This window comes from Stegodyphus dumicola, chromosome 3 (genome assembly GCF_044657685.1).
Source record: "Stegodyphus dumicola isolate Sdum_Otavi_A_Nest chromosome 3, ASM4465768v1".
Taxonomy (NCBI): Eukaryota; Metazoa; Arthropoda; class Arachnida; order Araneae; family Eresidae; genus Stegodyphus; species Stegodyphus dumicola.
In genome coordinates, this window is record NC_140770.1 from 74,755,534 (window position 1) to 74,772,892 (window position 17,359).

At 32.2% G+C, this 17,359-nt stretch overlaps 1 protein-coding gene across 1 annotated transcript in view; it reads right to left on the minus strand.

The window, feature by feature from the left end:
• Positions 1-17,359, minus strand: part of Epac (Exchange protein directly activated by cAMP) — a 445,559-nt gene that overhangs the window by 271,414 nt on the left and 156,786 nt on the right. The window contains exon 4 of the mRNA XM_085813001.1: positions 4,115-4,203. Within this exon, the coding sequence (XP_085669127.1) occupies positions 4,115-4,203 (89 nt within the window). The remainder of the gene's footprint in view (positions 1-4,114; positions 4,204-17,359) is intronic.

The window sequence follows — 17,359 nt, forward strand, 5'->3', positions numbered from 1 at the left end:
GTTTAGATGTTAAAACTGTTTTTAAAATCGAGATTTGTTCTCCTACCATCCTTCTCTCCATATCTGTTCTAAGATTACTTCTAAATATGTTCTAAGATTCTATATCTGTTCTAAGATTACTTCTCGTGACATTGCCGCTGGATATCTGTCTACAGTGAAAACCTTAATACTTTGAAAAGGAAAACTGGAAGTTGTTTTGGCTGTCACTTTCTTTTGTTTACGTTACACGTGATATACATATAGTTTCTGAAATTACCTATATCCATAATATTGTTTTAATATTATGTACTGATGCTAGTAAACAGCAGAATCACGCAAGGGTGCGTAAGAACAATAACATTCCGATAAGAAGTAATGTTGTTATTACAGATACCAGTAATATGAAAGCAGTAGAATGAAGTGGCGAATAAGATGAATATCATATGTCCGGTAATTTGAGACAAAAATCAATCAGAATTAACCTCTCTTTTAACATTGCAGAATTCATTACAATTTAAGATTTAATTACGTAATTCAGTGTTCCTTTCCTGAAAACGAAAATACCGCTACACAAGGGTGCTTCTATAGATTATCTAAGTGGATAGAAAATTAAATCAAAGCGGTTTATGTAAGGTAAACAAATCCTGCGGATATGTTTAAAATTTATTTATTTTTTGAATTATTTGAAAAATTCAAAGGGTTATTCCCTCCTCTTGAATGATTTTTGAAAGGAGAGCAGACATCTTTAATGAAGGAATTAAAAAAGGAAAACGTTTTTATGTAGAAAGGCTCTCGTTTTTCCGCTTTTTCGAGTCTATTCAAAAAGCTCTTCAAAATGTAGAAAATATTTCTCTTTCAAATGAGATCTCATTGATATGATACGTTAAATTTCTCCAGGGTTTTTCCTTTTATGCTCGGATTTATTCATCATTCGCATTACTGTGCAAGTAAAGCGTAAGATGTTTTCGTAGATTTATTTTTGTGCTGCAGCCTTAAAAGAAAAGTATAGGTAGTTAGATGATACAACTAATAGATATGTAAATAAATGTTTTCTCGTATGAAGAATTTGATATTTTTTTCCAGCAGAATGTGTTTTAATTAAGCTTTGCTAATTTTAAAAATATTATTAATCAAAACTGTACTCCCCAAAAAGTGTACTCTCCAAAACATCCAATAAAATGATTTCTTCTAGATATACAATCCAGTACCTCTGAAGAAGTTTAACCTTTTCCTACCAACTTTTTTTACATGGGTATCTTAAAAGTCGTGTACGTAAAAATAAACCGGAAAGAATAACCCACTCGAAGCAAAATATTGATGATAAGATAGTAGCAATTTTGCGCGTCATATGTCAGCGAGTTTTCCAAAACCTATATGCTTGAATGGAAGCGTCCCAAACGTATGAAGGTGACAAGCTTGAAGATATTATTTTTAACAAGTAAATTTCTGAATATGTTTATTCTGTTAACTCTTTCACAGCGAAATAGCCAGAAATTCCCGTGCATTCAGATATTGGCAGTTCACTCGAATGTCTCCGCCCCTTTCTACCTGGTGCTTTCCTCCATCACGCTAGTGCATGGCTCATTGATTTTGGGAGTTGTTAAATGACATGCCAGTCATTCTTTTGAAGCGAATAAAAGCATGAATAAGACACCTTCCCTCTGCTTTGTCAACGTTTAGCTACTAATGCTCCCAGTTACAATACTGTCCTAAGGAGAAATTGCATAAAGATCTCTAAGAGAAAAGTAATCACTTCACTTGAGTAGGTTATTCTTAAACCTGTATCATAGAGGAAGGAAATCCATTCCAACGAACACGGACGTTTCAGGGGAACAGATTTTGGTCTCTACTGATGCGAAAGAGATAAATAAACGCTTGATTCCATAACTCAAGTACCATGATTTTTATTTAATTCTCAAATTGCAAACATTTACTGCCCATCTTGTAAAAGAGGTATATAAGTAACTTATTTTGATTAAAACAAAGTAAATTAATTTTAATACTGCATTAAACACACGAAATGTAGAAGTTATATTTTAACTTTATAAAATGATGGCCGCTTTATGGTAAATAAATGTTGTAAAAATCAGAGTTGAATTGATGAAACAAATGGAAAATCAAAAGCGGTCTAGAAAGAACTTTGTGAAGTTCTCTCTAAGTGAAAACTCTTTCGAGAACTCTTTCTATGTGAGAGAGGAAAGATTTTTTAGAGGAAGTCACGTAACGACGGAAAAAACCAAAAGATAAGTCTACTTATATTTTATAAAATTTGTTGTCAAATTATCTTTATCTTTTGTTATTTATATTCACGGGATAAATGCAAGTTACTTACCAATTTAATCATTTTTAAAGGAAAACAGATTCATCTGAAATACTGTGTTTCACACTTAGCAACAGTGAAAAAAGGAGGACTTCAGTTTATTTTGAAAAATAAATGCATGAAAGCCAATGGCTAAACAATATATGAGGAACTACTACTAGTATGAGAAAGAGAGAGATGTTGTAAGTAATAAATGAATTAATATATGATGCTGCTAAATAAAACAGTGTCTCTTTTATTTAGCAGCGTCAGCAATGTGAATCACTGCTACCTTTATTATTTATTATTTTTTGCCTGTGTAACTCTTTATACAGGATGAATCGAAACAAGTGGACGAAACTTTAATCAGTGATAGAAGGCAATACTCGAGCAATATTCGCTATACAATGTATGGTCGGAATTGTAAATGAATGGTATAAAAGGGTCGGTCCTCGACCCAACGGCACTTTTCACCGTGAATTATCGAGCGGATTGCTGGTTATACAAACCACGAAATTTCCTTGGGAATGGATTAGTCAAGGTGCTCCCATAGCTTGGCCAACCAGATCATCGGAAATCTCGATTTTTTATATTTTCCTGTGGGGCCATATAAAAAGCCTAATCTAAAAATGCCCTATTCAAAACGATATGTATCTAGTCGCCAGGATCGCCATTTTTGACTGCGATATTCGGCAAAATCCTGGCGTCTTTGCAAATATGCGTCAATTCCTATCCCGCAGGTGTGAAGCCTGCATTACAGCTGCGGAAGGCGTTTTGACCAATTTCTATGAACATATTCTGTTAACAAAATCTGTTAATTCTTTAAATATGACAGTGGAAAACTACCATTTAACTTGTCACCGCTTGTGTTCCGACTATATATTCTATGCCGAATATTGCTCGTATAGCTGTCTTCTATCACTCCCTAAAGTTTTGCCCACTCGATCAGATTTACCCTGTATATGCATTTTTCAATCCGTTCATATAAATGTGCAGCTAATTGTTTGCCTACCTATCTGTCTATGTAACTGACCATCCCTATTACGATAAAGATCCAGGTAAAAAAAACCGAGACTCGGTGGATGAGACCACAAACTGCTTTAACCATCTGAGAGGCAAATTTGTATTACTAGTGCATTATGTAAATTAACATTGAAACTGCTTTTTTTGCTTTTATCAATGTCGTGCTGACTTTGTCAGGAACTCTAACCTTTGCGAATTAAATTAGAAATTATATTATCATAACTATGTTTGTTTTGAGTGAAGTATGGTACTTTTCAAATATACATTTTAATTATAAGAATAAAAACTTGCTCTTTTGTTTTAAAGAATTTGACACAAAATATTAATGATATAAATTGTTACCTTAACATCGATTTTATGTCATTAATATTCTGTACTATGATTTTGGAGACATAGTATTTAGGCTACAATACAGTACATGAAATATTAATGACAAAACATTTATGACATACAGGATCTGCACAAACACTTTAATGAACTGTATTTAGTTATTCTCAATAATTCCGATGTAGGTTTTAACAAACAGATCTTGGCGAATGTCAATTAGTTAATGCATTGCTAACACCAGATTCTTAACATTTAATTTCAAAACTTAAGATAATTTATTATTAATTCATTTAAATCGGATCATTACTTATTTTAGTGAAGATTAATCTAATTAGTTTAATAAGAATATAATCTATAAAGATGTTTCAATTCAATCTGTATGCAACGTATTTCATAAGGTTGCTTCAAAAGTTCTTGGTGGTTTCTAGAAATTATTTAAAATAAAAGTGCGTTAGATTATGGTATTAGTTAAACGCAAAAACTCACAGGTACCGCCGAATTCTGGACGACTTGAACATCAAGTGATCCCGCTAGTACTGCGTACCAATTCGTGCCTTTATCACCTTGCCGAAACACTGAAAAGTTAAAGTATTAAGTGTTAAAAAAGAATACAGAGAAATTGCGTAACAATAATAACCAAATTAACACATAATTACAGTAATTTCAGTAGATACATTTAAACGCATTATATTTACAAACGCACGCATAAAGTGATGTAGATACAAATGCATGCATTATATTTGTTTGTATGTATTTGTATTATAGTCGGGGTAAAGATGATATATGTGATTCAAACAAAATAGTTCAATAAATTGAAAACTTGTGCAAAATATTTGCGTTTATTTGTTAACAATTTGGTTTATATATGCTTCCGCAGTATTTTATAATATATCTGTGTGCTTGCTTACTTATTTCATACCTTCTGTAGCGTATAATTTCATATTTATTTCCTTTTATTTAGTTTTAAAAATGTTTTTACTGAGTTCTACATCTTTTAATACTGAATCGAGTCCCATTTGAATTGAAACGATATCTCTAAGAAGCACTTACATAACCGTCCCCTAATTGGAACCTACAGGAGGCCGTTACATTGTTAGTTTTCGTAATCGTAGTTGGATCGAGACTGTGTTTACATTACTGAGCATCTGCTATTACGCTCAGCTTTGAAATTTGCCTTAAAAGTGAGTTTGGTGATTTGCGATATTCTTTGCACGATAAGGGAAATCTTACCATATCTCATGTCTTCCCTCTCCGGTATTTATAGCTGTTTACCTTGTTGTATAACCTGTTATTTATTTTAAGAAAGATTTAATTCTCTCTGTTTATCTATCCCAGGCGTTGGCAATCGTTTTTGGCTGCAGGACAAAATCAACCAAAATGTGTGTATTAAGAAGACGTTTCGGATCAGTGGGTATTTTCAATTTAGTACTTCTTCGTAAATAATAAGATAAATTTTATTGTCAAAATAATTAGAATACATTTTAAAGTTTAAAATAAAAATTTATAACTATAATTATTATAAAAACAAATATAAATGAATGAACTTTATTTTTATTTTCGATATCAATGGCTCCCTTGATGTTGAACTTAGCAATGTTTGGCCTAAAATGAGTTGTCTTAAGACGAATACAAGCATCTGAATTTTCAACAGTTAAGCTGCTCCTGTTCTTATTAAAAATAAATTTCATACATGATAATGTTTGCTCTCATTTATAAGTGGAAGCGAATGGGGACAAAATGTTACAGCCATTTCTTTTGAATTATGGATTATAGATCAGCTCTGAGAAACTTATCGGTTTCTCCTGGAAATTATGTTCGTTACTGCAGCTTTGGAATTAAACAAAACTGTTTTTGTTATCCAGCCTCAGAGATCTATATTTGAGGAGATCTTCATGAAAATTAAGTTGCAAAAATATGAGTGCATTTTTGTAAGATACTATTATTACGCCAGGTTTTTGCTAATTTTCTTATGAAGTCTAAAAACTATTTTTTGTTCATTTGTTTCATTCCATTTGTTATTGCTTTTATTTCCTTTCATTCAAGAAATAAGTAATTAAGTTTCTAAATGCAAAAGCAATAAAAAAATGCAAGTGAAAAACTTAGGAAGTAGGTTTTAAACAATGCCTTGATATAGAAAACTATCTTTTTACAACTGGCTGCCTATGCAAATTAGCTAATATCATATTACCGGATATGACGCAACAACAGCCGAAAGGTAGTCATATGTAGATACTAATCCGATTCACGGAAAAAAAAAAAAAAAAAAAAAAGGTTTAAGACTAATAGCACCTCTGGTGCTAAAAACGAAAAAAAAAAAAAAAAAAAAAAAAAAAAAAAAAAAAAAAAATGATATTGCCCACTTCCACCCTAATTTTCAAAAAGAACATCCCGGGGCATATTCACAAATGCATATCTGTGTAGCCACCGAGGGAGGGACTTCTAGGTTGTACCAATGGGCTTCCAGTGATATTTTTATTATGTCAAATAACCCTTTGGCAGCCGCCCAGTCGGTATAGTGGTCAGGGAAGCTGACTGCGAAACCGAAGGGCCTGGGTTCGAATCGCGGAGAAGGCATGGTTGTAACTGTCCGTCCCTTCATAGGAAAGGCGATGGTGGCCCACCCATTAGGTGCCTCCATAATAAAGAAACCACCACATCTGGCTTTGTATAGATTAATGGACTAGGTTACATTTGTAATTGTTCACAATCTGCCATTGGGAAGGGGGAACCATTGGGAAGGGGGAATTTGGCGCTCTTTAAGCAAGATGTTTGGAAACATTTTGTCACGCAATTTCCTGTACAAAATAATTAAAGCATAGTCCATTTCTTCTGAAAATGTTCATTGTGAAGTTAGATCAAATGTAAGCAACTGTGAAAATTTCGCTACCTTATTGAAAGAATTTAAAAGAGATACAAACACATGTTGGATACTCCGCAAAACTTCGATTGACCAATCTCGGTTTCTGTTTTCAAAAAACTACATTTTTCAGCATCCTTCATATCGTAAAGTAAAGGTATCCACTTAAAAGTTCTACAACAGTTATGCAGCATTTTGTATTTAAGCGTAATTGACTGCAAAATGGTAACTGTAATTATTATTTAAAATTTGTTTCAGTTACTACATTCAATTCAGACGAAAAGCCATATATTTCTATACATTTGGAATACAAATTGCCTTGCAATTTTTAAATACAATTGCGTAAATTTATTGAGAGTAATTTAAAATCTTTCAATAAAATTATGCAATTGCATTTTATTATTATATCTATATTTTGCATCTGCGTGAAGAAATAGCATTTAATCTAGATTCATTTAATTATTCAGGCTTCAATATACTACTTAAAATATTATGAATGCTCTTATTTTGCAAAGAGAAAAACTGTGCAACGAATAAAAGAAAAATAAATGCAAATTTAAAATGTTACTAATATTTAAGCTGAATCATACCTGTACTAAAAGGTACGAACATTCCTCAAATAGAATTTTATTTTAATTAGAGTTACTTATGGCTCATCAGTATTAGTTTTATGTTGTCAAATTGAAAAGAACTTGAAATACATGACCACAGACCAAAATATGGTTTCCTAGTGTTTTTTAGAAATTTCATTCGTACTGCTACAGTTGCATACTGTTTTTTAAATCTTTACTTCAGTAAGTAAAGTTCTTCTGTATTAATTTCCATTAAATGATTTTAATTTAACATTAAACTACCTTTTAAAACGGTGTACACATTATATATATATTTACACACATGCATCTTAAAATTATGCTGCCTAGTCTGAAAACTACAGTCTGACTTTCAGATTTCTAAGGTAAAAATTGCTATTAAATTTGACATGAATATTCATTTGCATTCATGTTAAATATTTGGCGTGTTAAATTTCACTTTTAATAACTGATCACTCTTAAATGTATTGCATGCACATGAAATACTCTTCAGACAGAATGAATTTATCTTGTTCATAACGAATATATTTAATTTATTAATATATAATTTTTAATGTTACAGTAGATATAATCAGGTCATACAGAATATATATTTTGAATCTTATACTTTCAAAAAAAAAAAAAAAAAAAAAAAAGCAAGCACTGAAATAAGAAAATACTAGATTCATTGTAACACTTCCAGGCCTTCTCAGCTTAATAATATATATATATATATATACACACACACTTGAATTCTCTCAATCCACAGGTGTTAGTAAACGCATAATATTCGAGGCTAATTGTAGCTTGAGTCATTATCTCGATTCTTCCGAATATCAATGCATGATAAAAATCGAGAAAGCGAAAATGTCAGCGATTAAATAAACTCATAAAGCAAAAGCACTACGAGAATTTCTTCAATTACGCCACATATTTATGACTGCCAAAGAAATACAAATTAAAAAGTAAAAAACATACGCCCATATGCCCAGTTTCAAAGATTCATTATTACACGAGCAATATATAAGCTGAATGGTCCATTTTCGAAACCCCTCCCTCTTTGGCTACGCTGATGTGCACTTGTGAAATAATCTCCCGGAGGTTGGTCCCCTCTTTCCCTACTAGTAAACCACACAAAAGGACTTTTGGCTTGCCGTGCATTTAGAGCGCCCACCATGCCACAAAAAAACTACACATTTACAACATTCATGCTTTCACCGGCGTTTGAATCCATGCCCTTCGGTACGGTAATCAGAGTCACTAACAGCACACCTTTTGTGATTTACTTAGAAGACCTGGATTTCTACTAGTTGTAAACCCTTTACAAAGTATGTACACATTTGTTTGTGTAATTAAAATGTAAACTAGAATTAAAAGTTTCTCTGATCTTCATCTAGAAAGTCGTTTCTAATTTTAGGCTGCTTGGCGTCAAATGCGAAGAATGCAAGGTAAGATAGTAATTTGTTTACCTTTCGTTTTTATGACGTTGAGCACTTGCTTACGCCATAAATTAAATTAAATTAATTAAATTGCGCCACACATTTATACAAAATAATAATGTGAAGTTTCTCTGAGATTATGCTTGCTTTAAAGGATTCGTGCTTTAAGCATCATGATGTAAATAATTAGGTGAAAATATCCATTGTTTTAACACATTTCAGAATTAGCTATTTAAATTTAGGTTATAAATTCAAATTGCTGTTGTAATATATTTCACTCGATTCCTGAAATTAAAGGATTTACTTAAATACTTCGGTTTAGTTAGTTAACTGGTTTATGCAAATAGCAGTACTTTACTAACAACCGTGCTACCTGGCTGCTGAAATAATCAAGCTTAAATTCGTGCTAATTCATCATAATAACTAAATGAAAATCCAATCATATTAAAGTAGCGTATTTTCAAAACATACGAACTGACATAATTCGAAAACAAAGCATTTTTTATTTGTTTCGCTTAATTAAATAAATGAATGAAATTCGTGGGAAACGTATTTTGTGAGAAGCATTTGTCACGCTTCGGTATTACATAATGTCAATTTTGCATTTCATAAGTAGATTACTCATATCGGATTAGGAGATATTTATAAGGTTTGTAGTCTGTTGAGTTCATTCCAGGAAAAATATAAATGAAATTAATTAATTACGCAATGAAACACTATTATTTATACGCATTTAAAGGTAATTTTGGACAACCGTGTATTTTACATGCATTTTTATATCATTTTGTATCACTGTTCTCAGTTAAGCGGTCCTATTTCAGGCTCTAATTACGTACTTTCGCTTTTTCGTTTTCTAAATATTTTTAATGTATTTTATTTAGTTCTAGTTACAGCAGCATTTACCGCAATTTCCTTATATATATATATATATATATATATATATATATATATATACATATCCGGGAAAATACCATGGGCTGTAGGAAAGTGTTATAGAGTCTTCATTTCAGTGTGGAAGCATCACTAAAATGCGATAAACTGAAATGTTTTGAAATACTAATTCTCTCAGAGCAAAAGACGTAGACCTTCCTTCTCATGTTGCTTCATAATTTAGGTAGGCATTTCGTGGGTTACGACTTTATAGCCCTGGGTTATTGCGAAAAAAGTATGCAGTTTCAATACAATGTAAAAAATGCGCCGTGAAAGATACCCCAATGGAATCTGATATGAATGATATGATATGAATGATATGAAGAGCTGATATTGAATTTTTTTCATCAATACCATGCAAAAAAACGCAGGCAATCACGTGTATCGTGTAACTCAGCGGACAAAATGGCCACTCTGAGGTAAAAGGATTTGTGTTTTTAAACTCAGCAAAATGGAAACTGTTATTGTGGTTCACCGCAAATTTTGATCAAACTTTCGCTTTCAAGCAAGAAATATATCTACAATGATATAAAAAATTTGCTTCTGAGAAAACAATTGCTTCGGCTACCTCACGGATCTGAAGAATGTATTCATTCCAGTAAAGTCCAAGCAAGTCAGGAACGAGGACACTTCTTGAAGTTCACAATTTACATCTTATAAAATTCTGCGAAAGTAGTTAAAATTCAAAACATGCAAAACGGAATTACTGCAACAGCTAGGCTACCACTGCAGACATGAAAGCCTTCTCTGTTGCAGATAAAAATCAAAATGAGTCTTCCTCAAATGAAGAAAAATGGTAAACAAAATGAGACTTCTCGATTGCAGATAAGGCCACTTGGTCTGTTTAGTCAATGAGATGCAGGATGACCACCTATACTACCGTGTTGAATATAGGAAGAAAATTTTACATCTGCACCGCACACATGGAGTTTCACGTTTGCAAGGCGATATTTTTCAATTATATATATATATATATATGAATGACGAACTTTTTTTTTAAGCCAACACAAATGAATTGGTACAATAAGTGATTGCATCTGTTCTCGAAGAACTACATCGGTATCCTTCAGATTTTTTAAACATATTTTTAAACATAAGACAGAGCAGCAGACGTTAGGAAGTTGACAGTAACGAAGCAAGAGAGAGGGAATGCGACGTGTGCAAAAGGAAAGTTTACCTGAAAATGATTTAATTTTGCTTCAGACATTTTTCCATTGGCCAATTTTAATTGGCAGAACTGGTTTCTAATTATTCACATAAATTTGTGAACAAAATAATAATCATATTATTCACTTGTAGTGTAAATAATAAGACTGAAAATCTAGGTACGGTTTTATGAAAGCAAAGAAAAAGAACATGAAAAAACATTCTAAAATTAGAAAAAAAAGTTTTTTTTTTCCTTTTTTTTGGATTTGAAAAGTGAATGTGTGGTAACTGAATACAGAAAGTTCGCGAAACATGGGCAATTTGCCTTTTAACCTAAAGAAACTGCCCACCATCGGCCGAGCGGTAGAAGCCGCTGAACACTGGTAGTTCGGTCCGAGGTTTGAGTCCCAGCGAATGGACTGGCTGCATGGGCATTTTCGTGATTCGTTCCCCATGTGTAACGTGGATTCGAGCCAGTTTCCCTTAAAAAGACTTCCACGGGGCATCCCTCTCTTTCCGCGTAGTGCCTAAGGGCGAAGCAGTAATAAGACCCCCCCCCCAAGAAAAAAAAAAAAAAAAAAAAAAAACCTAAAAAAACATGTTTATCGTCATGGGAAAGTGAGCATGAACTGAGGCTCATTACCATTTTTGGGCATAACGACAAAACCCGGCAACGAATAATTTCCCCTAGTCCGGTCGCCGTGGGGAGAACAATAGCGACGGAGAGAAGTAGGCAATTGGTATTTCAAGAAGAGAAGCGGGGCAGCTCCACTGCAGCTGGCAAGAAGCTTGCGAAGCAAGAAACGGCTGATAATTTCTCCAGTCCATGGATTCCAACAGCAGTTTATTTAGGGTCTTTCACCTTTTCTTGAGTTAAGTTGGCATTAGCATATTCTTTCAAAGCGGAAGAAAACGGCCGCAATAGGACAAGTACCTTCAGAAATCTCCTCTAAAGATTTCAAAATGAATTCATACGCTTTCAAAGCCTTCGAAAGAGTTCTTCAGTCCAGTTAAATGCAAAAGTGTGTCAGCTTCATCTCGAGTTATCCTCATTGGAACTTACCATCCAAGGATAATCGTGTCTTAGTTATGAAAGTATGTCAGGATAAATACAAAATAGATAACTGGAGTTCCCATTAGAAAGCACGTTGGTGCTAATTGAAATTCTGTAGAGGACGATTGTCTTAACTAAGATTATATGGAAATTTATCCACGTGTGTTCTTTTGTTTTCGATTTGCCATGATATCGTATATTCAGTAATTAATATTTAATCAAATTACGTTAGTGTATTCAAAAATTGTCTTTAATGCGAAAACTCACTGGCCTCACAACCGGGTTATAAAGCTGGGAGATTTAACACTACGTCATCAAAGTAAATTTAAAGCTGCTAAGTTTATAATTACTAGTTATCATTGAATATTAATGTATAAGAACACAACGCAAAATAGTTTTGTTTTTAAAATTTTAAACAATACAACTAGGTAAACAATTTTTTCTTCATAAAAATTTTGCTACCTTTAAGTTTATTAACACTTTGAAGATGATATTTTCGATTTACCTATGGGAATTATTTTCCTAATAAATTAGAATGTGTTGTCCCTTCATTTGTGAACATAATTGTATTTGCTGAAAGACTAGTGAGCAAGAGACTTAGTGGAAAAGTTTCACAGCAATATCTGAAATAACTTATCAAAAAGAGCAATTTTTTCCTTAAATAAATTGATAGCACTCTCTATATGGTGTTGATGTATGATGTATGTTTATAATACAATCAGTATCTAAAATGTTACCTTTTTTGCTGGGAACTTTGAAGAACTCGTTTTCAATATTTGAGATTAGGCTTTTACCTTGACTTTCTGTCTGATGAATTCTTGAATTAGTACACCTATCATAACTATTTAATTCAAATCTCTCTCAGAAATTAAGCTGGAATCTCGGCACAAAGATTAGATTGCAGTTTTAATGACTTTTATATCTTCTTAGTTTTCAAAACTTTTTCATTTGAAAAAAATTTAAAGCTTAAAAAACGTTTTTGAAGTTTTTTTTTTTTTTTTTTTTTTTTTTTTTTTTTTTTAGCGTAAATAGACAATTTGCCCAGAAGGGCTATTAATTTTGTTTTGGCATTTTGCGTCGTGCATTACAAAACGGCGTTTCACTTTTCAAATCGTTGCCACCAAATATTACAATCCTGCATTATATTAAAAAAATTAAATAATGAAAAATCTGCATGAATGTATCTATGTTTCTCGCACTGTGAAAAAACGACGGTACCTAGAGCCATCAAATTTTGAATAACGTAGTCCTCCGCCCGAGCATGGGCACCCGGACGCCCGAATTTTGAATTTCCAATGTGCTTTATTATCTATTTCATATTTTTACAGAACTTAGACGATTATTTGACAAACAAACTCAACGATTTTAAAGAGAGCAATGGCAACGCCATACGAAAAAATAAATTATCTCCAGCCCGTGAGACTGTCTATCGGAAATTCTAAAGATACGTTGTTTTTAAATATTTCATGATATTGTTGTTGAATTGAATTTTATGTGGATTAAATGTGAAGAACTTGATATTTAATAAAGAATGGTATAAAACGTTAAATAAACGCTCCTTTGGGCGTAATATAAAATCTAAAAGCTCTTCAGATTTTTGTTTGTTAAAACTATTTTGAAGTTTTAAATAAAAATAGTTTCTTTTAATTCTCAAGCTCTTTAACGCTTCATATTGAAATTTTGGAATTTTTACTTTTTAATAGTTAAGATTTTATTGTTGCTACATGTATATCGTTATTAAAAAACAAACAACGCAATTCCGAATTTCAAATTTTGATCTTTTATGAATAATGAAAGAAATAACCATTAAAATTTTTCAAAAACACACACTATTTTCCGTATAACAGGTGCGAATGTATAATGTATAAATCAGCAACAAAAAAGTCATACTATCACTTTTTACATTGTAATCTTCATTAATGACAGATATGCGTACCGAGATATAATAATAATGTTCAAAATAAATTTACATTTTCTTCGTTAAAATTCTATAACATACAAATTACAATGTCATTAAGAATCTATACAGATATAAATTTTTATTTACAGTATCGTCAGAAAAAATAAGTATGTTGGGCGACGAATCAAATACAACAAATACAAATTTTCTAATAATCAAATTAAGAAAAAAAGGTTTCAGGGAAAAAACAAGCATATATTTTTAAGAGAGAATAAGTTTAAATAAAAATTAAAACAACGCAAGTATTCTTCATTTGAACCAAAATGTAGCTGCAGTTACCGTGCTACAAGTAATCGAGTAAAAATATGAACTGGAAAACAGCAACAAATGGAGTTCCTTCCAGCAGTCTGTGCTTAATGTGATAATGTTTGTGCATGGTTGTTTCGATAACATTAATAGAGTAATAACATTAAACGATGAAAAAATGTTTTCAAAATAGCGAAGGAATTTAGCTAATTTAATATTAATGTAACTAGAGATATACAAATACTTGTTTTAAAACATTTTCATTATGGAAAAAGCCGTTCGAAGTATACAAAGTTTATAAAATGGTAAAAATTACAATAATAATGATCACCTCAAATCGCATTTTGTTCAGGTTTTAGCTGATAACGATCATTTTGCTGATTACTCCTGTTGTGTAATTTGAAGAAAAAGGCTAGAGGGCGCTGTTGCTCGCTTAGTTGGAGAGAATAAAGTTTGTTCATGTTGAAGACGGCGGCCTAAGAATACGCTCTGTATATAGTAATTAAAATATTGTTTAAAATGTAAAAGTGTTAAAATTAGTAAACCCACTGAACCACCATCATCTGATTTGGAGATGCACAAAATTATTAGATGGTGCATCGGCGTAAGGAATTAAGGCTTTGTGAAGATTTTAGGTGTTCGATCCAAGTATTTCGATTTCAATGGATATTTCATACTCGAGGGAAAATGGAATTCCAAATAAAGGTAGGGAAATCTTAAATTAATTATTTAGTGATTATTTGTAGTACATTAGTAAGTATTTATTATTGCTGTCGTGGGTGCATTTAAATTAAATAAAATGGAAGAGAAGTTAGATAGATTGAAACGTAAACGTTCCACATTGAGATCGTCTGTTAGTAGGTTAATTAAAGTGATTGAAGATAAATTAAAAATTGAAGGGGATGAAAATTTGATTAAAGAATTACGAGAATTGTTTGAATTATTAACCGAAAAGAAAAATAATTTGAGAACGCTTGATGATGAAATACAAGAGTTAATTGATGTTAACTTAATTGAAGAAGATTGTAGTATAAGCGAAGAATACAATGACAAATGTATAATTGCTTGTAGTCAAATTAAGCAGTTTCTAGGTGCGGTTACCGCAGTACCGCCAGCGAGGAATCCCCAAAGTTCTGATTTAAACCAGTCTAGTGGTAATGGAATTTTGCATGTAAGTTCCAGTTCTAGTGGGAGTAGTACGCTGAAATTACCAAAATTAATGATTGACAAATTTTGGGGAGACCCCAAACAATGGAATGAATTTTGGAATAGTTTCGAAAATTCCATACATAAAAACGAAACGCTTTCAAAAATACAAAAATTTGTATACTTAAAAACATTCTTAACGGGACAAGCTTCGAAGGTTGTGTCAGGCTTTGAGTTAACAGAAAGTAATTATGATAGTTGTGTAGCATTACTAAAGGACAGATATGGTCGAAAAGACCTGATCATTAATTCATTCATGAATAAAATTCTCAATTTAGAAGCTGTTAAAAATTCTGCTAACGTAAAGGCTTTACGTAAATTATATGACGAATTAGAAGTTTCGATTCGTAATTTGGAAACTTTAGAAGTAACTTCTGGCTCATATGGACATTTATTAATTCCAATATTATTAAAATTAATTCCGGACGATTTAGTTTTGGAATTTAATCGGCAAAGAGGATCGAAAGATAAAGTTGAAGTTTCGGAATTAACACAATTTATTAAAACGGAAATAGAATGCAGGGAAGCTTCAAATCTAGTATTAAGCGAAAGGAAAAATCCTGTGCCTCCGCGAGTCGATCAATCAAAATATGAAACTAGAAAATATGTAAAAAATACACCCACGGCTGCATTTCATACTGCAGTTAACCGAAAATGCATCTTTTGTGATAATTTGCACGAGTCATTTAAATGCGAAGTGAATGTTTCTGATAAAATAAAGAAACTAAGATCCGAAAACCGCTGCTTTTCTTGTTTTAAAAAATTCCATACATAAAAAAGGTGCAGAAATAAAACTAAATGTAATAAATGTGGCGGTATGTATCACAATGAATCGATTTGTACTAATAAATCCCTTGTAAACAAAAAGTCGGAACAAGGTTATTCCAAAAATGAAACTGTATCTCTGACTTTGAATTCTGAGGAAAGAAATAAAGTTAAAAACTTAAAATTGATTGCTTCTGTTCCTCAAGGTGATAATAATAATGACTGTAATGCCAAGGAGATATTATTACAAACTTGTACAGTTTATGCTTGTTCTAAGTATAAATCAAAATTAACTAGATTAATTCTTGATCAAGGCAGTCACAGATCCTTTATAACAAAAAAATTGGCCGACCATTTAAAACTTACTCCAATCCGTTATGAAAGACTTTCTGTTTATTCATTTGGTGCGACGAAGGCAATGAATCATTCCTATCCGGTTGTTGAAATCGAAACTCAGAATTGGAAACAAAATAATAAAATAAAAATTTAATGTTTGATCTCGGATGTTATTTCCTCGGCGTCCATCAGTGTGCCTAGTAAACAAATTGCAGACTTCATGGAGCATATGGGGTTGCAGATCGCCGATTGCGCAAGAAAAAATAACATAGATGTTGAGATATTAATTGGAGGGGATGAATTCTGGAATGTAGTTTATTCTGAAAGAATTAAAATATCTGAAGGGTTGTACGCAGTCAGTTCTGTGTTTGGTTGGGTTGCCGCAGAAATCGAGAAAAATAAAACAAACAAAAATTGTTCTGAAAATTTAGCGGTAATGACAAACACTGTTGTGTTGAAAGATTTAAAAGGTTTTTGGGAATTAGAACATATGGGAATTAATGATTCTGATGATTATTTCGATATTGACTGCGAAATAGTAGACCAGTTTGAAAGAAATTTGCAGTTTAAAAACGGAAGATATGAGGCAAATTTAATCTGGAAATACAGTCCGAATAATTTAGGAAATAATATTGAGGTAGCTAAGAAACGATTCGCAAACCTTCACAATAAACTAAGTAAAACTCCGGAGATTTTTCAGGAATATAAAAATATAATTGAGAACCAGATATTAGAAGGAATTGTAGAGGAATGTCCAAATAATGATACAAATTTGGGATATTTTATGCCTCACCGAGCAGTGATACGACCTAGTGAAGCTACTAAGGTAAGAATTGTGTACGATGCTAGCTCAAGGACAGAGGACACGAATTCGTTAAATCTCTGCCTTGAATCGGGACCTAATCTAAATCCAAATATACTAGACATTATGTTAAATTTTCGTAAGTTTAAGATAGCGTTTTGTGGAGACGTTGAAAAAGCCTTTTTGATGATAGGAATTGCTGAAGGTGATAGAAAATTTCTAAAATTTCTTTGGTTTAATGAAAATAATGACTCCTTTAAGATTATGCAAATGTGTCGCGTAGCTTTCGGCTTGACTATATCTCCTTTCATTTTGGCCGCCACTATAAAATATCACATTCGAAAATATAAAGATAAAATGCCGGACAGTTTCCAAATGTTAAATTCTTCTGTCTATGTCGATGACCTATATTTTGGAGCAG